Source organism: Brassica oleracea, chromosome C9 (genome assembly GCF_000695525.1).
Source record: "Brassica oleracea var. oleracea cultivar TO1000 chromosome C9, BOL, whole genome shotgun sequence".
NCBI classification, from domain to species: Eukaryota; Viridiplantae; Streptophyta; class Magnoliopsida; order Brassicales; family Brassicaceae; genus Brassica; species Brassica oleracea.
In genome coordinates, this window is record NC_027756.1 from 45,181,842 (window position 1) to 45,207,614 (window position 25,773).

Consider the following 25,773-nt stretch of genomic DNA (forward strand, 5'->3'; position numbering starts at 1 on the left):
ATTATTTTAAAGAGAACAAAATAGGAATGTTGAATAAAATCAGATAATAGATTTTTTACTAAAATAAAATATTCTACTTCTATTAATGATCACCAACTATACATTTGACATCCTATTATATAAACAGTATTTGGAGATATATAAAGTTAGGTAGTTTTGATTTAAAAAAAAAAAAAATTAGACACAGCAAATAAATAAATAAATTATAGTGAGATTGTGCACCAGAATTTTATTGGTTAGACTGCAATTTTTTTTTATTGTTTCTCTCAAATATTACTTCTAAAGGGTAAACTTGTACAGCAATTTTCAATTTAACAAATACATGTTATTTATATGATTGATAATATAATATAAATGATTAAATTAATAATAGTATTAGAGAAAACTTACCATTTTACATGTAGAATATAAATGGATCATCATTTTCTATATTTTCTCTTTATTTGCAAATTTAATTTTCGGATGACGTTTGTATAAACATGTAGAAACCAGGGTTCATCATCATTCAGACAAAAGCAGCTTTGGCCACTGAAGTAAGTTGGTTCTTTCTTGCTTCATTTTTCAAAGGAATTTATGAACCAGCAGTGTGTTTTGTTTTTTTTCCTCATGTTTGTTAAACTTAGCCAATACACTTTTGACTATTTCGTTTTGCTCACAAGTTTTGATGCTCCAGATAGATTCTTACTAGTCATCGTTATCCTTGTTGGTTGATTAAATACGATATTTTTTTTCAGTTCCAGACGTTTGCATGTTGGTGTTGCTTTTTGGTTTCGGACTAGAAGAGAAATACAATGCCTACACAGGTAAGAGGAAGTGTGCTTTTTTCTGACTAAGTCTTGCACATTTAAAAATGAGACCTGGTTACTTTCTTGTTTCTTCAATTGCTTATGGCCTATAAATGTAACAGGAAGCTCCAGTAGATAAGGTGACTTCGGTATTAGTTAAGGATACTGAAAAAATCTTTTCATTGACTTCAGAGGTGGAGGCTCTACAGGTGTGTGTTACTGGTGCCAACACCATACTTATTTCCTTTCTTTGCGTGGATTCATATAAAGTGAAGAATGCTTATCTTTTCATGTATTTTTATTCTGAGTATTGCATTATGTTTATTAGCTTGGTGTCACTCAGGAAAATCAGGAACTACTAGTCACATGCATCTCACAAAACCTTGGCTTTGCTGGAGGCAACCCTGTTGCTGCATCTCTCATTTACAAATGTCTCCTTCACTGGAGATCATTTGAACTCGAAGAAACCAACATCTTTGACCGTATCATTCAAACAATAGCTTCTGACATTGAAGTAAGAGCTGATTCTTTCTTGCTTCACTGTTCAGAAGCTTTGGGTTATGAATTATTGCAACATGGTTAAAATAAATTAACGTTAGCAAGTGTTTGATTCAATATGAAAAATGTTGTCTTCCATTACAGGTACCAGATAACAACCAAGTTTTGGCGTATTGGTTATCTAATTCAGCCATGTTACTTAAGCTACTGCAGCACACATTCACAAGTGCTGCAATACCAGCGTCCAGAGTAACAAGCTATAAATCTTTGTTTTTACTCTCCCTGACTTGACCTTTATCTGACTCACTTCATGTCTTGTGTGTCTTGTTTACACTCTAAATAGGGATGCATGGGAGGCGGTGTTGTCTCTTCTTTGGATAGACAAATGCAAGTTGAAGCAAAGTACCCAGCAACTCTTTTCAAGCAGCAGCTTATTGGATTCCTAGAGAAGATGTATGTTATGATCAGAGATAATCTGAAGATTGAGGTCTTTTCTCTTCTCCGGTTATCTAAACAGGTTGTTTATTTACTTCCTTTAAATAGTGTGTCTATATATTGACCTTCAAGTTTCATTTCATTGTTTCATCGATTTACATGACACAGGCGCAAGAAAACAATGTTCCTCAACAAGATTTGATTGGTCACTGGGAAAGTATTGTGGAAAGGCTAAGCAGTTACTTGAATCTAATGAAAGCAAACAATGTGAGTCTGCGATTTAATAAGAATATAATAACAGCTTGGGCTTCGGATTGAGATAATCTAATGAGTAATGAGCAATGAAACTCTATAACTTTGCTTGATGCAGACTCCACCATTCCTGGTCAGCAAATTAATCACACAAATATTCTTCTTCATCAATCTTCAGCTCCTAAACAGGCATGCATGTTCACTAGTAGTAATATCTCCTTTTCTTTTGTTTTCTTTTCTCTCAAGGTAAGTTTTCCTTGGCTGACAGAAAGTTTTCTCTGTAAATCAACTACTTGTGCAGTATTCTCCTAAGCGATGACTGTTGCTATTTTGTCAACGGGGAGTACGTTGAAACAGGTTTGGCTAAACTAAAAAATTGGTGTATAGAGGCTACTGATGAAGTAAGCTTTGATTTCATCACATCTTAAACATTTTTACAATTTTTTTTTTTCTGAAAAGTTGACTTAATTGTTTGTTGTAAAAAAAACAGAATGCTGGTTCAGCTTGGGATGAGTTGAGTCATATCAGACAGGCAGCTGGATTCTTGCAGGTATACCTATATTTGATGCTATGCCACACCTTCTATTGCATTGTAAACTCAATTGTTTTGGCTCTCTTTCAGGCCATTATTCAAAAGCAGGAAATGACCTTAGACAAAATAACAAGAGAACTCTGTCCGGTAATGATCATTAGACTTTTATTTTGTTTTTTTTTTCCAAGAGATGAACATTGAAGTTGCTTTTGTGGTTCAGGTGCTAAGTATACGGCAGCTATACAGAATCAGTGCTATGTACTTTGATGACATTTATGACATGAGCAGCGTTTCTTCAGATGTACGTTTTCACTTGTAAAATGACGTCTAAACCTTTGATTCTATCTAGACATTGTTTAAACTTTCTCTTTGTTTTTTTTTTCAAACCATAAGGTTATTTCAAGCATGATGATTAGATTGATAGATGACTTGACCGATGGTGTACGGAGTGACTTTCTTTTGGAGGACGACTTGAGGTAAACATAAACCTTTTTTTCTTATTGTTATTGAATAAATGTTTTGTCACATTGATCTCTCAAGTAACGGAGAGTGATCAATCAAAACGCAGCATTCCATTCACCGTAGAGGATTTATCAAAATCAACGGAACAAGGGGATGTAAACGACATTGATACTCTTGCATTGATCCATGAAAACCCAAGTTTCAGCTTCTTGCTCACTTGTGGAGAAGGCAGTTCATCATAAATTGTTTGTCACATCGGGCCATATTATGTTTTTTTTTGTTTTTCATTTAGTATGGATGTGAACTATTTTTCTTTGATATGCTTTTTGCTATTAACTTTTTTAACCGCATCAAATAAACTTGAATTCCAATTGTTATTTGAAGAGGAACTATTTGATTTCTTAATTAACCTTGGTGGTCATCCATGTCGTAGAATAAATACTAGTTCTTGCAAGAATGAGAAGCTCTATGTTAACCACTTGTTATATTCAAAGTCAAGTTAAGGACCACCGTTTACCCAGAGGAGTTTGGTTGCTATGTATATTTGCTGGTTTGGGTGTAGTTGCAAACTTGCAGTGAAGGAACTAGAATTTTTTTCATTTGATGTGTGTTTTTCTCTAAAAGTTAGCGTCTAGAATCGTCCTTTGATTCTAATCCCAAAGCATAAAACCTCTTCTAACCTTCTAGGTCACGCAACTCAGTTCAAGGAAAAGATAAAAAGGATATATTCCAACCATGGAGGATATTTGACTATTTGAGTATATATGGTGAAACTTTGAAAACATCAGAAGATAGATTATTGCATATATTAAATCAGCTCATTTGTATAAGCTCGACTAGTTACAGAAACATCATCTCCTTTAGGATGTTAATTATTGGTATATATCTCACAACCCTTATTTTCCACCTTGAAACCATAGATTTTTTCTATGGTTTCAAAACTTTTCCCACGAGCTCAGAGGCTCCATCTCTGCTTCATCAATCAACTGATACTCCTGCATGTTGCAAAACAATAAACTCACGTCATCGTTTTTGACATTAACTACTATAACATTCAACATGTTCCAGAGGAGATCCATCAACTCACAGATGTGAAGAGAACAAGATGTTCGAAGCAAGTGTTGAGATGAGCTTCTTCCTTGAGATTCACAACCTTCTGAAAGTGACAATGATAGATGTGTGCATAAACCCTAAACAGCCTCTTCAAAATCACCTTCACGAAGTCCTTAAAATTCGCTGGGAATGTTGCTTCTGAATAAATGATGAGAAATACACAAGTGTTACAACTTAAAACAAACTTTGATTTAGAGAGTCAGTATGAATCTGTTTAAGTTGATGATAAAAAAAGACTTTGATTAGATACGTTTAAAATCTATAGACAAGCTTAACAGGTACCAGGTGTTTGCGGAAAGATGGTTCCGTTATCGATCTGAGTTGCAATCCAGTTCATGAGATACCCAACGTATTCAGGAGCAGAAACCGTTATTGGCTTCTTAATAGCGATCCCATCTGTCCATCTATACTCATATCTGCAACCAAAAAGAAGAAGAAAATGACCAAAATGATGTATCATCAACTCAGATTTGGATTGATGGATGAGAGTCATGAGTGAAAGAGTGAGTTACAAGAATGATTAAGATAATAAGCAAATCAAGTAGGGATTATAAGAATGATTGTGTCTTAACTGTGAATGGCCAACCACTGGTTAATGTCTTCACCATAAGGTAGTTTCACGGCTTCTCTGAGGTTGTAACTCACGAGAGTCGCTGTGAATGGTTTTTCAACCACATGATCACTAATACTCAGTCCACTGACATTGCTCCCTGATGGATGATGCTTCCTCTTCTTTGGTCGAAATGTCGGCCTCTGATTTACACTGAAAGACAGTAAGTATATGATCCATCATGTTAGAACCTAGAAAGCCATGTGTGTTCGAAACTATTTCCCAACAACAAACCGTAATTACACTTGTGACGTGAACCACATGCCAAGAAGTTTTTAACTAGTACAAAAAAACAGAGAGAATTTAGACGATAAATATATATATATATATATATATATAAACTGTAGAACATACCAGCAGGGTAAGCCCGATACATTCATGGCTAAAGAGAGAGAGAGAGGGTGTGCTTTGAATAATTAATCTGAAACAGATTGCTCAACTTAAAAATCGATGAAACAATGGATCCAGAAAATCCGAAGTACAATGAAACACTTGTAACTTTCATAAGTTACCTGACTGCTTTCTAATGGTTGGATGCTACTGATGGAGATATTCAGGTAGTTTGCTGGATTCTCATAAGACTCATGCCTGCATATATACCACACACACATACATATGTATATAGATATATGTGACCAATTTTTAATATGATATTTTCAACATTGAATTCACAATTAACGCACACAAAAAATATGCAAGCGCGACATGCGACCTGCGACCTGATCGCAGGTCGCAGATTGTTGTTCGTTTTGTTGTCGCGTAACATGCGACCTGCGATTGGTCGCAAGTCGCAAGTCGCAGGTTGTTGTTCGTTTTGATGTCGCGCGACTGATCGCGCGACCAGTCGCGGGTTCCCATCTAAGTCGCCCGAAAAAACAGCGACTAAAAATTAAGAAAATTTTGATCGCGCGACTGGTCGCAGGTCGCAGATCGCAGGTCGCGCGACACGTAAACGAACATAGTTTTAGTCGCAGGTCGCAAGTCGCAGGTCGCACGACACGTAAACGAACGTATTCTTAGTCGCAGGTAGCAGGTCGCAGGTCGCGCGACACGTAAACGAACATGGACATCATGTATAATTTTGATTTATTTGGAGACATATGTCCTAACACAAAAGAAATGATATGTATTTTCATATTGTTTTAGTAGACACATAAGAATGAGCTGTATAGTGTTTTCAAAAAGGGAACTTTTGATACACTAATTATTAACTATCTATATATTTCATATATGACAAAATATAAAGATTGTTACCCAAAAATATCATTCCTTATAAAAATTTGTTTTCTGATTTTTTTAGTCTATTAAAATAAATTTACTAAATTATATCATTATGATTTATTTAATTTAACTGCTATTTAAGACATATGTCCTAACACAAAAGAAATGATATGTATTTTCATATTGTTTTAGTAGACACATAAGAATGAGCTGTATATTGTTTTCAAAAAGGGAACTTTTGATACACTAATCATTAACTATCTATATATTTCATATATGACAAAATATGAAGACTGTTACACAAAAATATCATTCCTTATAAAAAATTGTTTTCTGAATTTTTTAGTCTGTTAAAATAAATTTACTAAATTATATCATTATGATTTATTTAATTTAACTGCTATTTTATTTTCTTATAAGTAAGAGTATAACTTAATATAGCTTACAATATATGTATATTTGAGTAGAAATATATATATTTATGTAAATTCTGTTGAAATATATAAATATACGTAAATTTTATTCTATTTAAATTGTTATTATCTTAAGGTGGCGCTTATGTAAAAACTATATGAAGAAAGTAACGAACCATGGTGACACATGAACCAATTTCAAGATAAGATAAGAGGTTAGTTAGTAAAAGTAAGGGAAAATCGCATAAAAAACCTTGAAAGTGTCACTTACTAGCACTTTAAACCTTGAAGTTTTTTCGCTAGCACTTTGAACCTTCAAAGTGACATTTTTATCATAAAAAACCTCCAAACAAGAAAAATGACCGGTTGAACAGGTTAAAAACCGTTTTTTTTTTCAAAAAATAATTATTTAATTAATAAAATAAACAAAAAAATTAATAAAAATCGAAAAATTTAACAAAAAAACTCACAAATTAAAAAATGAGAAAAAATAAATAAATATTTAAAAATTAAATAAAAAATAACAAAAATTCAAAAAATAAATAAGATCAAATTAAAATGGAGAAAAATAAAAAATCATAATTTTTTTTTTAAAAAGTGAATTTTTTTGAAACTGTTTTTAAAATTTTTATTTTTAATTTTTTAGTATTTTTTTTATTTTATAAAATTTTAAACCCTAATTCCAAAACCTCACCCCTTAACTCTAAAACCTAAAGTTTGGATTAATTAACCCAAGGGGTATAAGTGTATATTTACCTTTTTAATGAAACCTATTTTTGTGACTTTGAACCTTGAATACTAGTTTGAGAACAAAAACTTGGTTTGGTGTTATCTTAGTCTCTTTTTTTTATCAACACATATCTCCAATGATAATTTCAGACATTATATTTGAAAATGAAAAAAAAGCTTTTTGAATTTTCAATTTTTTGAAATTTATTATTATTTTTCTGTATTTTAATTTGATCTTATTTATTTTTTAATTTTTAGTTATTTTTTCCCTTATTTTTTATTTAATTTTCTAAATCTTTATTTATTTTTCTCACTTTTTTTAATTTATGAGTTTTTTGTTAAATTTTTCGATTCTGTTACATATACATAAACCAAAATTTAGAAAGAGCAATAAAAATATTTTTGAATTTGATCTTATTTATTTTTCTCCATTTTAATTTGATCTTATTTATTTTTTGAATTTTTGGTTATTTTTTATTTAATTTTTAAATATTTATTTATGTTTCTTATTTTTTAATTTGTGATTTTTTGTTAAAGTTTTCGATTTTTATTAATTTTTTGTTTATTTTATTAATTAAATAATTATTTTTTGAAAAAAAACTGTTTTTAACCTGTTCAACCGGTCATTTTTCTTGTTTGGAGGTTTTTTATGATAAAAATGTCACTTTGAAGGTTCAAAGTGCTAGCGAAAAAACTTCAAGGTTTAAAGTGCTAGTAAGTGACACTTTCAAGGTTTTTTATGCGATTTTCCCGTAAAAGTAACATATTATTCTCTCTCTTTTTTGTAAAATATAATATTTTATTAGATAAAATATTATATTTTGAAACGAGATTGAGCTATTTGAATATTTTTTGAAATTAAAATCATATTACATCTAATAATCAGCAAAATTAGCAAATGCTTAATGTTTAAATTGGTTCGAAAAACTAGAAAAAGAAACTAGAAGTAGAAGCTTGACTTAGGCAGATGGTCATGGTCGACTCAACTTTAGTAGGGTTGCCAACTTGCCACTGATTACGTACGATCGAACCAGTTGTTGAATAGACTGTTATGAGAAGCCGTTTAACAAAAAGACTATGTTATGAGAAAATAATAATAGTACAAACCGACAATTTTTTTTTGTCACAAGTTTCATTAATTCAAATTTAAGGCGCTACAACATTATAAGGCGCTACAACATTTATAACCGGAGGTATGCTCGACGGTAAGATGAACAACAATAACACGGAAACAATAAAACCTAAGATAGAAGTATTACAAGGAGAGACTAGCTCGAAGTAGAGAGATCCGCGAATAATCTTCGTTTGAATCCTTGAAACCACAGCTCGAAAGAGCTTTAGATAGTCTGAAAAGACGTTGAAATACCCTAGTGAAAGGGGTTTGAAGAGGGGTGGAAAACCAACTGAGGCTAGCGCACCCTTCAAACGAAAGAGAACAGCTCTACAACCGTCTATGTTGCCCTGGGAGACTATGTGAATCTCAATACATCCGAGTAGCAAAAAGATCGATAAGCGAGATGGTGAGGCAGTTGAAATTCTTTTCTTCTCCGATTCCATTGGTGAATTTAACAGTGAAACAAACAGCATGGTTGCCATTGTCGGAGCTTGAGCAGCTGAAGTCAGAGACTTCATTAGAGTAGCCTGGTCAGAGAGAGTTGAACCATAAACTCCGGTTCTAGAGACCTCATCCGGAATAGCAAGGGATGCCATAACCAAAAAGAAGAGGCTCGTTGGAAGTGATGACGAGCATCGACTTCCCCAAACAAACAATGACAAGCATAGATAAGTGTATGAATTGGACCTTTGGCTGATGTGCAACGATGGCAGAATCGATTGACAATTTTGACTTTGAAGTCGAGTTCACCTTCGCAGAAACGCTGAATATGATGAGATGCGATGATAGAGCAGAGGTTTTAAACGATCCAAGCCTTTGGACTTTGGCATTACCGTACCAGAACCAAGGAGACTTACTCAAATCAAAACGTAGCAACATGGCATCGACATCTTTCTTGTGTGGTCGAGCGTTTAGATCTGTTATGAGATCTCGCTGTGGCGATTGTGGTAGCTGCGGTGGGAGGAAAGCGAGTTGTTGGTGAGATGAGGTGAGTGTTGTGACGGCGGAAGGGGAGCTGCGATGACTGGTTACAGGTGAAGCGACCGAGCATAGGTGATGTGTTGGTTCCAGATTTCGTTTTGGTGTTGGTGCTCCGTCATACCAGATTTGCGACACGGAATTGTCGGATCTGCCAGCAAGAGGAGACAACCGTGTATGACGATTAATGGTTGGAGCGGAGGTGTCTGGATGAGCTCTCCGACATGCATTGGTTTCAGATATGACTCTAATGGTTTCAAGACCGCAGACTAAGGAGGCATAGGTCTTCTCAGGCGCCGTCGGGAGCAGATCTGGGAGAGACGTTGTAGCAGCGGTGGGACTGAGAGGAAGTGAGGGAACTTCCGGACCAGAGACCATCAACCAAAGAGAGAGAGCACCCGACAGAGATGTTAGGCATCGTCTCTTCAGTCGCCGGTGTGGAAGCCGTAATGTCCCTCCGTCGCGTAGAAGAAGCTTGAAGACTGGAGTGAAGTAGGTGACAAAGATCGAGAGTAGCATGACGATGAAGAAGATCACGATGGCCATCGGTGTATCCCAGCGCCGGCGAGAACCGACGCCGGAAGGTAAAGCTCGAAGACCCTCCTCGATGCTCGTGCTTGAGAGCAAACGACTATCACAACTTCAAAGCCTTATTTCTTGTTTGCAGCTGACACGCAAGAAGATGGTGAAGAGTGCAAAAGAGGGTGTACAAACCGACGCTAAAAACACATTAATACACATAGAATGACATAGGTGATGATTGGTTCGACTGTGGCTGTATAATTTTAGTTGTAAAAGTTTAGCTGTAAATAAATTGGTTGTAGGTGTAAAGTTGTTACTGTAGATTATTTTTGCAGAGACTTTTGCTGTAGTTAAATTTGTTGTAGCTATAAGCTATAGGCTGCAGATATTTTAAAATAAAATATGTGATGTATATATAAAATAATAATTACTTTTATCACTTAAAATAATTTATATTAATATTTTTTAAAATTATCAAAGTTTACTGTTATTTAAAATGTGATATGTAAATAATATTTATATTATTTAAAATATTTCAATAATTTAAAAGCACCCAAAATTAGAGTAAAATATTTATAGATTTTTTTTATTATGATTATCTTATTTATTTGATATTATAGATATTTGTTTTTATTCTACAGTTTTTACAGCTTATAAATGAAAGATGTAGGGTTTTTAACTAAAATACATAAGAAAAATGTTTGCTTTATTTTTTTTGATGTAGCTTTAAAAATAAAGCTAAAGCATGATTGGTAAAGTTTAATGATTTAGAAAAAAATAAAGCTAAAGTAGGTAGATAAAACCCAACCAATCACTCTCGTAGTACGATAAAAATACAAATTGGAGCATATGCAGTTTCTTACATCATTGCACGATTGGAAACTTTAACCATCTGACTCAAAGACACACAAGCAGAAGGCTTGCACGACTGGAAGCAAAGAAGGCTATGTAAAGGGAAGAGAAACACGCGTTGGTGTAAATGTGATCAAGATCGTCATCATATTAATGGAGTGAGCTAAGAATATTTTTTGTACATAGAGTTAGACCTTTATGCTACATTAATTGTACCATCCCAACGATCTATATCTATCATCTCTCCTTTTTCATGACCTATAGATCCACTCTCATTTGAAGTATTTTTGTAACTTTTGAAGCATTTAAGATTGTACTTGTTAGGGCCAAACAAGAGGAAAAAGAAAATTGCGACCAAACAAGAGGAAAAAGAAAATTGCGAGTCAGTTCCTCCTTAAATTTCAACATTTGTGCTCTTGCCAGGGTTGGACATTTTATCCGTTAAATTTGATTCGATTTGTTATTCGTTTCGATTCGATCCGAAAATTTTGGATATCCGTAAACTTTCGAAGCAAAGCAAATACTAAAAATCAATATCAGTTAAAATCGAAGCAAATCACAATCCGATCCGATCCGGCAATATATAAATACATGTATATCTTGATTATATTTAAAGCTTTTAATATATAAAATTAGTGGAAACACCGTAGCCTACTGGTTAAGGTTTAAGAGCTTCTACATCCAAGTCTAGGGTTCGAATCCTAGACTATGCAATTTATTGCAGATTACAGGAAATCCAGGTTTCAAGTCCCGGAGAAAACGATTTATTAAACAATTATGCAGACTACGGAAGAAAGACTTACAAGGAATCTTCAACATGGTGCAAGTAAATCTTGTCAGGCGTGGATCTTCATAGGACGGCTCAGGTGATGCAGTTAGGCGTAGGTCTTCATAAGGCAGGTAGTATTGTCGGTTGTCGAATCGTCAATGTAATCTTTCTCATATCATAATTATAAGATCATATAATAAATCATCGTTAAAAAATGTATAAAATTATATAATTATTATTCTAACATATGATTTGATAAATTTCATTCACATTATTACTTATATAAAAGTATTACATAAAAAGAAGAGTACACATTCTGACAATTATAATTTTTTTCTTAAGTTTTGTGTTATTATAATTGTTAACTAAGTTCAATTTTTTTACAAAATATGTAGATTCACTACTTCTTTTAATTTTTATCATATCTATCATGCAAAAAAATATTTTACAAAATTAATTTGTACCAAAATTTTAAGATTATTTGTATTAATCAAAACATATGAGATATCCATAAGTATTCGTAAATATCCGCATATCTATTTATTTTTCAGATATTCGTTTTTCCGAATATCCGTATTTTTTCAAAGCAAAGCAAATCGAAAAATTAGATATCCGTGATATACGAAGCAAATTACAAATACCTTCAAAATTTTGGATATCCAATTCGTGTCCAGGCCTGGTTCTTACTTCTATAGTAATAATTTACTATTTTACTGTATGTACTACTTTCTACAACAATCGCTGTCAAAGAGTTACCGCGATATCTCTAGTGTCGACCCCACTGAATTCTTAGAGCTTGACTTTCTCTCGTCTCGGAAAATCTATCTAAGAACAAATCACAGCCGCTTATTTTACACGTGCATTTAAGAAACATGCAGCCATTATAACCCAACTGTCGTCTCTCAGACACATTATTATTAACCCAAAGTTCTTAGGATAGGATTCTTAATAAAAGTTAAGAAACTGTTTTTTAACTTTTAACTAAAAAAACTAAGAACCGATTTTTAAATAAGAGTTTTAAGAATCGGTTTTTAACTTTTTTAGTTAAAAATTAAGAGACGAATTCTTATATTTCGTTAACAACTTCACTCTAAAAACCCTCCAATAATCATGCTCTTAGACCTCTCCGCTCGCTCGGTATATTTGTCAATCGGAGACTGCCTTTTTTCATAATCGTCAACAAGAAAAAAAGGTATTCATGCAAACTTTTCTACAATATTTTTTAATAGGCAACTTCACGGTGACCAAGACTCTGAAGTAACCAGTGTGGTATTGAAGTCTCCGTCCTTTTTTACAGTATAATAGTTTCTTTTCATCTTTCTTTACCTCTATTGCCCTTGGATCATGGAATAGTAAATCATCGCTCTGTACTGCAGACTCTGGATTCGTTTCATATTCCAAGGTCACTCTCACTCTCTGTTCTTCGATCATTGTTACATTTCTTGGCTTCTCAATCCCAGTTTTGTTTGTCTCTCTTGTGTTGCTTTTATACTTCATGATTTATCTTTTAGGTGATAATCATTATGATCATTTGCTTTGTATCACCTTTGCTTATTATTCTTTATTTATTTTTGATTTTTTGTTAGATATCTGGATTTTGTTGATCACAAGGGGGATTGTTACTATTTTTTCTAACCGTTTTAGTGGCTTTATTATATATTTGCATCCTCTTGGCTTTTCTCTTCTAGAGGAAATATATGAGTTTTGTTTTTAGCTAAGAAAAAAACAAAGATTAACACTTGTGGACTTTTTCCGATGAAGTGGGTTTGGTTAGATCAAGGGTGATGGAAGTGATTATCAAATAATGTTTGTAGTTACAGAGTTCTGTTCTTTTGTGCATATGAGACCAAAATTTTGTGCGGTAGAAGAAGCATGCAATGCATAATCTCTCAATTTGTGGTGGAGAAAAAGATATACAATTACAAATCTAAAACCAAACTCTCTCTCTTTTCTGCATTATGAGATTTTTTCGTTATAACTTTGTTTTGAATGATTAGAACGTCTTGAACCCGCAGGCCCCGTACCTCTCTTAGAGACCTAAACTATTTTAAATTCACTCTCCTCTTTTGAAAAAAGACCCTAGACTTGAACCTACTATATAATCTAAAAAAATTAACCACTAGACCAACTCCTAGCCGGTTTCTCGTTATAACTTATCATATTTACGGCTATGGACAAAAGTTATACTTATCTCGCCCATGTCTACTTGTACCTGGTCCTTTCAGTACTCATTCTTACTTTTGTTTCCATCACAAGATCCTCAGGTACTATGCGTTTGGGTTAACTGACCCAAAACATTAAAAAAAAGATGAAGAGAAGACGTTTCTATGATTTGAAGCATCCATTTGATCAATTCCGTAAGTGTTGCTTTATATATGCAACTCAGAGTGTCAAAAGTGTGGACTGGATTACTTTGACTAATGGAGAGAAACCTTTCTAAATGTGTAGCTTTCGAGATCTTCTCCTGTGGTACATGGAACCCTGTGGAATACATAAGGATCCAACATGGAAAGATGACAGTACCTCTATTAGAGAACGGTTATATACTGGAAGATATACGTCCCTTCCAAAGGCTTCGTCTCAGATCAAGAAAGGCCACCTTGAACGACTGCACATGTTTCCTCCGACCTGGTATCGATGTTTGTGTTCTCTATCCTCTCCATGAAGATGACTTGGAACCGGTATGTGCATGCAACTTTGAAACACTCTAACCAAAAATACTATTTCAGCTCATGTATGATCTGTTTCTTTCTTGAATAGGTTTGGATCGACGCGAGGATTGTTTCTATAGAGAGGAAGCCACATGAATCTGAATGCACATGCGAGATCTATGTCAAAATTTACATAGACCAAGGCTGCATTGGAATGGAAGGACAAAGAATCAACAGAGACTCCGTGATCATCGGTCTAAACCAAATCTCCATCCTCCAAAAGTTTTACAAGGAACAAAGCAGTGATCAGTTCTACAGGTGGAAGTTCTCTGAGGACTGTACCACACTGATGAAAACAAGGCTCTCGTTAGGAAACTTCTTGCCGGATCTTTCTTGGTTGCTTGTCACTTCGGTAATGAAAAACATTGTGTTTCATGTCAGAACAGTGCAAACAATGATGGTTTATCAGATTGTAACGGATGAAGCCTCTAGCAGCTCTTTGAGCTCTATGAATATAACGGTGGAAGACGGTGTCTCTTTATCCAAAGTGGTTATGTTTAATCCTGCGGATATAGTAGATCTTGAAGTGAACCAAGAAACAGAACTCTACTCGGAAGAAGATGAGGTTGTGGAACTGCGTCGGTCCAAGAGAAGAGTTATGAGACCGGATAGGTATACCGGATGTGATTATCAGCTAGATACAAATGATGGTTGGGTGCGGATGATGCCATACCGGTTTGAAAAGTTGGCTGTTGTTAGTATGGAAGATGAGTACTACGAAGAAGAAGAAGAGAGTGGCCATGAGGATGATGATGATCATACTCAAAATGATTTGTTCAAGATAAAAAGATCCAAGTCACTTCAATTGAAACCAAAACGTAGACAAGGTCAGATTGTTATGGTAGAGAAGAAGAGAAGACGTGGACTTGGTGTAAAACAAAGGAAGCCTCTACAAGTGATAGCAAAACGTAGACAAGGTCAGATTGTTATGATAGATAAGAAGAGAGGACGTGAACTTGGTCGGAAAGAGAAGTTTGGGCTGACTGTGATTCCTTTCACTCCAGTGTTTGATCCTATACCGTTGGAACAGTTTGGTCTTAATGCTGATAGCTTGGTCGGAGGTGGTGTTTTTTCAAGAAACCAGTACTTTGATGAGATTGAGAACTACCGAAGCAAGTCTGCTAAGTACAGTAAGAAAACAATTGAAATGGAAGAGATGATGGAGTCTGATCTATGCTGGAAAGGTCCTAACCACGTGGTGAAGTCGGTTCAAACACGAGTAACCAGATCATCTTCATCGCGGTCAGCTGCTCAAAAGAATAAGTGTTCTGATGAACCAAAGGTGTATAAGAAAGTAACACTAAGCGCAGGTGCTTATAACAAGCTGATAGATGTATACATGAGCAACATCGATTCAACAATTGCATCCAAGAGCGAGCCGGCCAGTGTTGTCGACCAGTGGGAGGAGTTAAAGAAGACGAACTTCGCTTCTAAACCGCATGGATGGGAGATGGGAGGAACCTCTAGTGAGGATGGTGGTGAAGGAGAGACTTCAGAGAATAATATGTTATGGAGAGAAATGGAACTCTGCCTGGCTTCTTCTTACATTCTTGACGACAATGAGGTATTATTTATATGATTCTCTTCCAAATATCTTCTCGTATCTTTTAAAACTATATTATATACATGTTGATAATGTAGGTAAGAGTGGACAATGAGGCTTTTGAAAAAGCGAAAAGTGGTTGTGAACATGAGTATATGCTGGATGAAGAGATTGGGATGTGTTGTAGGTTATGTGGTCATGTAGGAAGTGAGATCAAACATGTTTCTGCACCTTTTGTAAGTGAAACTCCTCGCAACTTTACAAACATGTAATGTTAGTTTTTGCACATAATTAAGAAAACTAGTAATTTTTCTATTTTATCCCTACTAATTAATTATTTTGGTTGATTTTTGTTAAGTAACAATTTAAAAAAAAAAACTGAAAAGTTTATTTAATATATGCATTGGAAATGCTAAATGAAGCTTATAATGAAACAAAAATTAAATGCTAAACACTTAATATGAATCGGATGGACTAATTGATTGTGTTTGTGGTTTGGTTTGAATAGGCTAAACATAAGAAGTGGACTATAGAGACTAAGCAGATAGAAGAAGATGACATAAAGACTAAACTGAGCCACAAAGAATCCACAAGCAAAGACTTCACTATGTCAAATGAGTCTTCTGAGATGCTTACAGTTCAAGAAAGTGACAACGTTTGGGCACTAATACCTCACCTTAAGAGGAAACTCCATATGCATCAGCGGCGAGCTTTCGAGTTTCTCTGGAGAAACCTAGCAGGATCTGTGGAGCCTCCTCTCATGGATCCCACTTCTGACAACATAGGAGGCTGTGTGATCTCTCATGCTCCAGGAGCTGGTAAAACTTTCCTAATGATTGCTTTCCTCACAAGCTACTTGAAGCTGTTTCCCGGGAAGCGACCCTTGGTTCTTGCTCCAAAGACAACTCTCTACACTTGGTACAAGGAGTTCATCAAATGGGAGATCCCAGTTCCTGTTCATTTGATCCATGGACGAAGAACCTACTGTGTATTCAAGAAGAACAGTGTAGTTAACTTCAAGCGAGTTCCTAAACCTAGCCAAGATGTTATGCATGTTCTTGACTGCTTAGAGAAGATACAGAAATGGCACGCACACCCTAGCGTTCTTGTAATGGGTTACACCTCGTTCCTGACTTTGATGAGGGAGGACTCCAAGTTTGCTCACAGGAAGTACATGGCCAAGGTGCTAAGAGAGAGTCCTGGCCTTCTTATTCTCGACGAAGGACATAACCCTAGGAGTACTAAGTCGAGACTACGCAAAGGGTTGATGAAAGTTGGTACTGACTTGAGAATACTTCTCTCTGGCACTTTGTTTCAAAACAACTTCTGTGAGTACTTCAACACTTTGTGTCTAGCTAGACCAAAGTTTGTTCATGAAGTTCTAATGGAGTTGGATCAGAAGTTCAAGGCGAATCAAGGCGTGAATAAAGCGCCTCACCTTCTTGAGAACAGAGCTCGTAAGTTCTTTCTTGATAACATCGCCAAGAAGATTGACGCGGGTGTGGGAGATGAACGTCTTCAAGGTCTCAACATGCTGAGGAACATGACTACTAGCTTCATTGATAACTATGAAGGAAGTGGCGGCGGCGATGCTCTTCCCGGTTTGCAGATCTATACGTTGTTGATGAACTCAACGGATATACAGCATAAGATCCTCACAAAGCTTGGAAACGTGATGGCGTCTTATCACGGGTTTCTACTAGAGCTCGAGCTTCTTGTTACATTAGCAGCTATACATCCTTGGTTGGTCAAGACCTCAGCCTGTTGCGCCAAGTTCTTGAACGCGCAAGAACTTTTAGAGATCGAAAAGCTCAAGCACGACGCGAAGAAAGGATCTAAAGTCATGTTTGTGCTTAACCTAGTGTTCAGAGTGGTCAAGAGGGAGAAGATCTTGATCTTCTGCCACAACATTGCACCGATCCGTCTGTTTATAGAACTGTTTGAGAGCATTTTCAGGTGGCAGAGAGGGAGAGAGATCTTGACCTTAACGGGTGATCAAGAGCTTTTCGAGAGAGGTAGAGTGATAGACAAGTTTGAAGAGCCTGGAAACCCATCAAGAGTCTTGTTAGCTTCGATCACGGCTTGCGCAGAAGGGATTAGCTTAACCGCGGCGTCAAGGGTTATCATGCTTGACTCGGAGTGGAACCCTTCGAAGACAAAGCAAGCCATAGCTCGTGCGTTCAGACCGGGACAGCAGAAAGTTGTGTATGTTTATCAGCTCTTGTCTAGAGGAACGTTGGAGGAAGACAAGTACAAGAGGACGACGTGGAAAGAATGGGTTTCGAGTATGATATTTAGTGAGGAGTTTGTTGAGGATCCGTCTCTTTGGCAAGCTGAGAAGATTGAAGATGATGTTCTTAGAGAGATCGTTGGGGAAGATAGAGTTAAATCTTTCCATATGATCATGAAGAATGAGAAGGCTTCAACAGGGTGATGGTTTATATAAGATAGTATAATAAGAGCATGGAAATAAACAGAAGCAATAAGGTTAGTTCTCTGTTTCCTCCATGGCTTTGATGATGAATGTTAAGTACCTGGAACTCATGTGTGCCATGCACTAATAACGTATAACTATGTGAAAATGTACTTGTATAATATTAACAATGTGTAATATTAAAAAAATCAATAATAATGTAATGTGAAATAGTATTGTGTTTCTAGTGCTATTCTAATGTGAACAAGTACTAGTCCATAGCCATATAAAACTCTCACTGAACCTTAAAGATCTTGTTATAGGCCATTAGGCCAACAATAATGCAAAGACATTTTGTTACAAAAGAATATGCATATTGCATTTGATTATTATCATTTTCTAAAAGAACCTTTGATCCTTCTACTCTTTAGCCATCGACAACCCATCATCACCTGTCAGTATCTGACTTTTATTGGAGAAAGCTTGGAAAAGTTCGTGGTAAGTCCCTGAAATGAAAAGGCTCGATATAAGAAAAATGTCTTCATTTATGAAGGACAAGGATACACAAATGGCTAATCAAAGAAGAAAACACTGAAAAATTACACAGAGAGAGAGAGAAATATGACAAGAAGAATATACACGCAGTATAAAACCGGAAGCTGGTGCCCAGAGATGTTTTAAAAAGAAGCACTCATTAAGAAAAGGTTCATTTTTTCCAAAAAAAATTTCCACGTATTTATAAAGTTAAATGTGTATATATGTTATATGGAAAGAAGCAAGTTACTTCAAGAAAGGGATGGTCATGTTCTTGAGAATCAAAGGATGCCTGGCCACAAAGTTCTCCCATTCTTCCAAATCTATTTTCCCATCTTTCTTCCTGTCCGCCTCTTCAAATGTCTGCAAAATTTAGTGAGATATCGATCTCCCACTATCAACCATCAAGGCAATCACACTTAAGACTTTAACAATCACAACTAATGACAATCAAGATTTTTAGGGATATGATTTTCATCTTATTAAGATGTGTAATTCTAGTTTAGGAAACCTTATAAATTTGATACTAGAAACTCTATAAATTAATACTTGATAAATTAATAAATACTATAATTTCTCCGGGCCCAAGTTATGCTGGTTTATGACATAAATCGATAAAATAATAAGATAATAATTTTTTAGAAAGTCCTATATAAATATATGATCCCATTAAAATCATAAACTAATAATCTATATATATATATTATATAAGTACAAACTAAACATTATATTGTTGGTTTTATATTCACAATGAAAGTATCTCTATTTTTCTTAAAATTTCAATATATTATGATAATATTTTGTAAAATTATATCGAAAATCACATTTGAATTCTATGAAACATAAAAATATACATCAAATAATGTCGTAAAACAATATGAAAGTCTAATTTCTAAAATTTAATTAATGTATATCAATATATACATTAAAATCAACTATTTTCATATTTTATAAGTAAAAATAGAAAAAAATAGAAAAAAAATAGAAAAAAAATAGAAAAAAAATCTAAAAAGTAACTTTTTGTAAATTAATAACTCTATAAATTAATAAAATACCATAGTCCTAACATTATTAATTTATAGAATTTTTATTGTATGTATCTATGTTTAGTGTGATAAATCAACACAGAAATGGTGATGTGATATAAAAAGATATGAACAGTATATAATAAATAACTAAAATGTTAAACCGGTCTATAACCTTTAGTTTCGTAAATTGCGTTTATACATAATTATCTACCTTAGACACAATCGAGTCGATGATACTCTCGGTTAGCATCAGTTCTGATTCCTCTAGAACGTCTATTATCATCTCTTTCACCTGTGATTCTTCTTATACGGTATTAGAGATATATGTTTAGTTTTCTTTTACTTTTGGTGTTCTTGTTATTTTGTGTGACAACGATGACCGACGTACCTCTTCCGGTTCAATAAATCCAGTCTGACGAGTATCATATAGCCGAAATGCAACTGTTTATAAACAAGTGATAAGATTTAACATGGGACCTTTATCACACACAAAAAATCATGGTTTATAGTTTTTTTTTTTTAAATATATAGTAAAATTTCATCTATACATAAGGCTTTATCTCTTTGGGTGGAGTTCGGATGGAAAATGTTGAGAGAGTGTACAAACTCTCCAAAATCAATTGCCTCATCGTTTCTCATATCGAACAATCCAAACATCTGCATGTATACGTATGATATGAGTAATGTAAAGTTACATAGAATATTGTACTTTCTTTAAGATTATTAAGAGAAGTACGTGTGAGAAATATAAATTGATCATGTCTGTCTCAGTAATAAAAGCAGGACTGACTACAAGAAGTTTAATTTATATACATATAGTAGAAATTCTACCCGCTCCGTAGAAAGACTTCGTCTCTTGGTGTCCTTGGTTAAGATAAACTGAAAACCTTCCTGAAACAAACCTATATATAGTCATAACACAAGCACACCTTTTCTATTCACATTGTAGAAAAGAATATATATTTTGGAGTCTAACTTTGGTTATAAGGTTGTCGCTGCTGACACAAGAAGTGAGTTTGGTGAACAATTCATGTAGAACTTCAACCTCAGCATCGCTAACTGCAAACCCTCAAGACCAGTTAAAGATGTTACTCTCTGGTCTCTACCAATTCGTGTAAAATAAGAAAACCTCCATGCAGTATAACTAATAATAACTACGTCGTAAGTTAGTAACTAAACATGTGTCAAAATTAATGTGTATTGACAGACTTACAAAAGGTTTGAGAAGCAAGAAGCGAGATGTTTTCATGCCTTGTTCTTGTTCCTCCTAAGTGCTTACTGCAAACACATCCCATTTTACTAATATCCACATAATAATTCTGCATACGTACGGCTGTGTGACTGCGTATATATGGACATTGTATGGAGCTGCGAGATTGTGGAATAATAATCTAATTCTCTGACCGAACAAATTCGGAAGTGCAAATTGTCATAAATTTCCGGTTAAGATGGAGACAAATGGTATAATCTACTAATTATTTTTTTCTGTGTTGCTTGATTTTATATGCTTTGATATTCTTTTTCTACGGTTTCAATATTTGCGTTGTTTCATTTTTCTTTTGTTAATGGGTGTTGTTTCAATTATTGTCCAAAGCATGTCTATGGAACCAGAACCAAAAGAGTGATAGTTAACCAGTTTATATATTCTCTTACATTTTAGTTTGATACTTAGAAGAAAAATTGAAATATTTAAGGAGAAATTGGTTAATTAATAAGGCCATATTCAAAATCTATTTGACATTTAATACCTGACTTTATAATTTTGTCTATACCTTTGATTATTTTTTAATATGAAATTAACCTTATAATCCTCTAATTTAATTTTTAAATTACAGTTTATGTTTAATAATTACGAATTTATGTAGTTTATATTTTTTTTTTATTAAACTAATAATTTATGTATTTTGTAAAATATTTTAAATATATGTATAATTCATAATCAATTCTATATTTAATAAAAATTAAAAAGAAAAAATATATTCATCCAAATATAATTTAATTTCGTATTTTTATTTATGTAATTTATACAGTATTTTTAATATATTTATAGTATATAATCAAAGCTGTATTTGATAAAATAGTAAAAAGATAAAAAGATATTTCATTAGAATATAATTTAATTTCATATTTTAATTATATATACACAAATCAAATAAACGTAAAACAAATAAAACTAAAAAACTGATAAAATTAATAAAAATAAAATATAAAACTAAAAAAAAACTTATTTATATTGTATATAAAATCAAAATTTTGAAATATTTTATTTACATATAAATAAAAAAACATAACACGACGCTTTAACTGTAATTATATATAAGTCAAATATACATATTAATTACATTATGCATAACATCAAAATTTTAACAAAATAAAAATCATGTATTTTTATAATAATTATATTCAAAATTTTTTTAAAAAATAACTCATATAAGTTTAAATAAAATCATTTATGATTGTTTCCTAAAATTTCTCAGATTAAAAAATAGATTAAACCAAAATATATATTATATGTTCTCAACATGGTAGAACGATAAAGATATGGTGAGAATATAAATTATAATCCGTTAAAACATAGCACACACGTAATAGTAGTTGTTTTATCTAGGAAAGATAGTAAAGTAAAAATAGAACATAAATTAACATTTTCATGTTTTCTTAAAATACAGTGCAAAGCTTAAAAAATGTATTGTATTAACAAATAAAAGCGGTTAGAACAGAAGTTAGCGTATTCTATATTTAGATCACAGAGAAAACATTACAATATATACGCAGAATATTATTTTATTGTTTTTAAATATGATTTTTGGATGATGTGATTATGTGGTCAATATTTATTTGTGAAGATCATTATTTTGTGTTTTATTATGTTCTGTAGTAGTAGGTAATAAGTTAATATATTATGTGTTTGTTTTTTAATAATGTGTTGTTGTATGTATAATGCTACTTGTTAGTGGTGAAGTGAGTTTCGGATGTAAAACATATTGAATTTCAATAACTTTCCTTTTAGGCATTTGTTGATTCTAAGATTAACGACATCAAAATTGTATTTTGATTTTTCACATTTCTTAACATTACTCTTTTTAGATGTTTTTTACACTCTTCCCCATATTTTGACATTGAGCCGTCACCATCTATGTATTTCATTTACTTCTACAGTGTGCAGTGCTTCTCACCATCACTGGGAATAGACTCACCTCCGAGCTCTTGTTTTTCCTCACCTTGTTTTTCTGTGAGATTATCTGGTATTTATTATATATCAGACATATTAGTTCCATGTCGTGCGGTTGTTTCTTACAGTGTTATAGGTTATTTCGGTCAATATTGGTCCTCTTTTTTCTTAGATTTTGGCTAAGGTTAGAAACTACATCTCGTTGGGTTGGGTCAGAGTTTAGTTGTCATTCATATTGTCTTCCTCGTCGTTGGTTTGTCGTCGAGAGTCTCTGTTTGTCTTGGTTTTCAAGATCTGGTTTTGGTGATCTAACTTCCATCTCTTTTTCATAGCTCGAGGATGGCTACACGGTTTGTTGATTTTATTTTGTCTCTTTTTACCTCTTTGTTCTCTCGTCTCGTTGCACCTGTCATCGCTGATCACGTCTCTGGTGGCTCTTCCTTTCGCCATATTTGCTACTCCAGGCTTGAAAAGTATTTTCTCTACGTATGTTTTGTGCGCTTGAAAGGTTGTTTATGGTCTCAAGCTTAAGCTTTTGTTTTTTGGTGGTTGGCTTCCATTCTCCCCCACTCAGGTTGTTTATCTTCTTCTCATGCATCCCTCCGTGCAGGTGTGCGGAGTTAGTCTTTTGGAGATTTGGTTTCTTCTATTCAGAGTTTTGTGGTTTTTCGATGGCATGGACGCCTTGTATGTGCTTGTTTAGTTTGTGAGGTGCTTTTTTTATCTCTTAGCTGGTGGTTGTGCTTCCGGTGCTTTAGACTTGCGTCTTTTTGTTTCGTGGTGACTTTGTTCTTACGATGATTATTTTTTCTTTGACCCACTTTTTTGGTTTTTTTTTTGCGCTGGTGCTTGATCGCGATCCTTTGTGTTCCGGAGATTGATTTCTCATATTTTATGTTTTTACTTTTTTTCTGACATCTGTTTATTCTATCCAAGACATTATATTATATGGTAAGATGAGATAGGTTAGTTTCTTTATTGATATTTTTTCAGCTCCAAACCTTTATTGAGTTAGTGTTACTATGATATTTTGTTTTTTCTCTGTGACCGTGGAAGTTTTATGTTTAGATTAAGTTATTGCACTCTAATTTATTCTTATTAGTTTGGTCATTTTATATTTTTAATAGTTAAATAAATATATAATTTGTAAATTAAATAATAGGAAATAGTAAAAATAATAGAATAACAAAATTTATGTTATTTTTAGTCGTGAATAAATTAAATATGTAAAATATAATTTTATTATTTTATTTATTTATTTATTCATCTTGAATTTTAGTGAACTATAAATAGATTATCAAACTTCATACGATAATAGTTAGTGCGAAAATGACTAGATAGTGTACAATTAGAAAGTACTTGGTCAAATTGCAATAATCTAAAAAAAGAAGTGTCTAAAATGTAAAAAAAATACTTGGATGACATGTGTTGAAAAACCCCCTGACACTTGTCAGCAGAAAGGAAAAAACCAATTTTATATATAGATAGCTAACCTATCTAAAACGTAGATAAAAATTAGAATATCCATTATATCCTTGCAAAAATGGTTATAATATATATTCTAGAAAACATAGATTAGCAAACAATTAAAAAAAAAATTGTATAGTTAAACATGTTAAAAATTCACATGAGTTTATAGATTTTTATATTTTTCTGAGTTATATATAATATCTGATAATTATTTAGGAAATGTAAAGGTAATTGTGTCAATATTGACAAATTAATACAAAGGTATATATAGATAGACTGTTTTCAATATGGACTGTTTTCCCAATTTCCCCAATATTTAATTCATCTAGTAGTTATGTAATCAAAATTACTAAAAAAGATAAATTAACTCAAGGAAATATTTTATTATTGTGTGTTTCCATTCACTTGTGGAATTTCATTGGCATCTACCATTCCAAAAAAATCAAGCTAACACTACAAGAAAAATGTGTTTTAATAGTAGACCAGGATAGCGTTTTTTCGCTTTCTGCTATGGTTGACATATCCGATGGTTTTAGATAGCGTTTGTATTTTTGGAAACGCTATGATAGAGCGGCATAATTGGAAACGCTATGATAGTATTCATTTAATAGCACATAAAATAATAAACATTATAATAGTATACTTTTTGAATCCCTAAACCCTAAACAAACTTCTGAACCATATACTCTAAAAAGCTAAATTTAACTAATATAGTTATAATCCTTATAATATTTTAGAAATTAAACTCCAAATCTTAAATATAGAATTATAAACTTAAATATTTTAAAATTAAACACCAAACCTATATACATTAAATCCAAACCCTATATCATACATAATCTCTAAATCTAAAATCATAAACTTCATATTTGATAGTTCTAAAATTTCAATACTAAAACATACACGTTAAGACTAAAATAAATTTATTATATCTATACTCACAGAATTTCAACACAAAACCTTAACCTTTTTTTATCAAAAATCTGAAAGATAATACTTATAAAAATATAATCTTTTCAAATTTAATTTTTCAAACCTTAAATCTAACCTTAGAACTCTATCACATAGACTTTTGCTCTAAAATCTTATACTTTAAATCTGAAATTCTATAGTTCTTCATTAACTTTATAAACGTAAATGATAATTTAGGTTATATATCAATAAAATTAGTTACACAATAAAACAGTTTTTGATTGGTTTTAATCCAATCGTTATAACTCATTCTTTTGTTAATTTTTTATCTTTTTTTTCTAATTGGTCAGTTAATAAAACAAAGAGAAAAATTTTTCATTGGTGAAAACAGGAGGGTGAGGATAGCTTCTATATTTGATCTCCACCGTAGATTTAACTCGATCTAAGGGGCATAAGTGATTCACTTTAATATTTTTTTTTTGCATTTCTCGTCTCAAGTCTGGAAACCATGACCCCTCGCCTCCTCCCCTTGGTATATCTCTACTTAAGCGTTCATCTTCTTTTCATCTTTTTTAAATAAAATCTATTGCTTTTGTTTACAGATCTGGAATAATGATGACATGAAGGAGGTAATGATGATCCAGAGACAGAGGCGGCGGCCGACGCACAAAGAGGTTGAAGACGGCTGGGAGTTACGAAGACGAC

General features: G+C 33.2%; 3 protein-coding genes and 1 pseudogene across 4 annotated transcripts; 2 read left to right on the forward strand and 2 right to left on the reverse strand.

Annotated features, from left to right (window-relative positions):
* The first annotated feature begins 734 nt into the window (after nt 1-734).
* On the forward strand, nt 735-3,220 carry LOC106317665 (myosin-17-like). Its single transcript, XM_013755447.1, has 13 exons — nt 735-803; nt 908-994; nt 1,114-1,327; nt 1,435-1,532; nt 1,627-1,803; nt 1,887-1,985; nt 2,089-2,159; nt 2,272-2,371; nt 2,461-2,520; nt 2,593-2,649; nt 2,723-2,803; nt 2,896-2,978; nt 3,071-3,220. The coding sequence occupies exons 1-13, from the start codon at nt 792-794 to the stop codon at nt 3,204-3,206; spliced, it is 1,275 nt and encodes a 424-aa protein (XP_013610901.1). The 5' UTR covers nt 735-791; the 3' UTR covers nt 3,207-3,220.
* Nucleotides 3,221-3,891: 671 nt separating this feature from the next.
* Nucleotides 3,892-5,067, reverse strand: LOC106317496 (annotated as a pseudogene).
* Nucleotides 5,068-12,544: 7,477 nt separating this feature from the next.
* LOC106316482 (SNF2 domain-containing protein CLASSY 2) lies at nt 12,545-18,109 on the forward strand. Its single transcript, XM_013754375.1, has 6 exons — nt 12,545-12,687; nt 13,550-13,642; nt 13,734-13,966; nt 14,046-15,560; nt 15,638-15,775; nt 16,048-18,109. Exons 2-6 carry the CDS (start codon nt 13,594-13,596, stop codon nt 17,971-17,973), a joined length of 3,861 nt encoding a protein of 1,286 aa, XP_013609829.1. The 5' UTR covers nt 12,545-12,687; nt 13,550-13,593; the 3' UTR covers nt 17,974-18,109.
* A 141-nt stretch (nt 18,110-18,250) lies between these two features.
* LOC106316941 (calcineurin B-like protein 5) lies at nt 18,251-20,816 on the reverse strand. 2 transcript variants are annotated; one of them, XM_013754805.1, is made up of 8 exons: nt 20,728-20,816; nt 20,491-20,573; nt 20,346-20,405; nt 20,063-20,171; nt 19,903-19,955; nt 19,726-19,806; nt 18,737-18,849; nt 18,251-18,458 (listed from the first exon to the last, which is right to left on the reverse strand). In XM_013754805.1, the coding sequence occupies exons 1-8, from the start codon at nt 20,807-20,809 to the stop codon at nt 18,422-18,424; spliced, it is 618 nt and encodes a 205-aa protein (XP_013610259.1). In that variant the 5' UTR covers nt 20,810-20,816; the 3' UTR covers nt 18,251-18,421. The 2 variants fall into 2 exon arrangements, with proteins under 2 accessions (XP_013610259.1, XP_013610260.1); XM_013754806.1 differs by lacking the exon at nt 18,251-18,458 and having other exon boundaries at nt 18,758-18,880.
* Nucleotides 20,817-25,773: the final 4,957 nt, after the last annotated feature.

Coding starts and splice junctions, on each gene's coding strand:
- LOC106317665 (XM_013755447.1), top strand. Junction 2,160..2,271: donor AATCTTCAGCTCCTAAACAG/GCATGCATGTTC, acceptor CTACTTGTGCAG/TATTCTCCTAAGCGATGACT. Junction 2,804..2,895: donor TGAGCAGCGTTTCTTCAGAT/GTACGTTTTCAC, acceptor TCAAACCATAAG/GTTATTTCAAGCATGATGAT.
- LOC106316941 (XM_013754805.1), bottom strand. CDS start 20,809: ATGGGATGTGTTTGCAGTAAGCACTTAGGAGGAACAAGAACAAGGCAT. Junction 20,574..20,727: donor TCTTGCTTCTCAAACCTTTT/GTAAGTCTGTCA, acceptor GAGGGTTTGCAG/TTAGCGATGCTGAGGTTGAA. Junction 18,850..19,725: donor TCGACTCGATTGTGTCTAAG/GTAGATAATTAT, acceptor TAAATTTTGCAG/ACATTTGAAGAGGCGGACAG.
- LOC106316482 (XM_013754375.1), top strand. CDS start 13,594: ATGAAGAGAAGACGTTTCTATGATTTGAAGCATCCATTTGATCAATTC. Junction 13,643..13,733: donor GCATCCATTTGATCAATTCC/GTAAGTGTTGCT, acceptor CTAAATGTGTAG/CTTTCGAGATCTTCTCCTGT. Junction 13,967..14,045: donor ATGAAGATGACTTGGAACCG/GTATGTGCATGC, acceptor TTTCTTGAATAG/GTTTGGATCGACGCGAGGAT.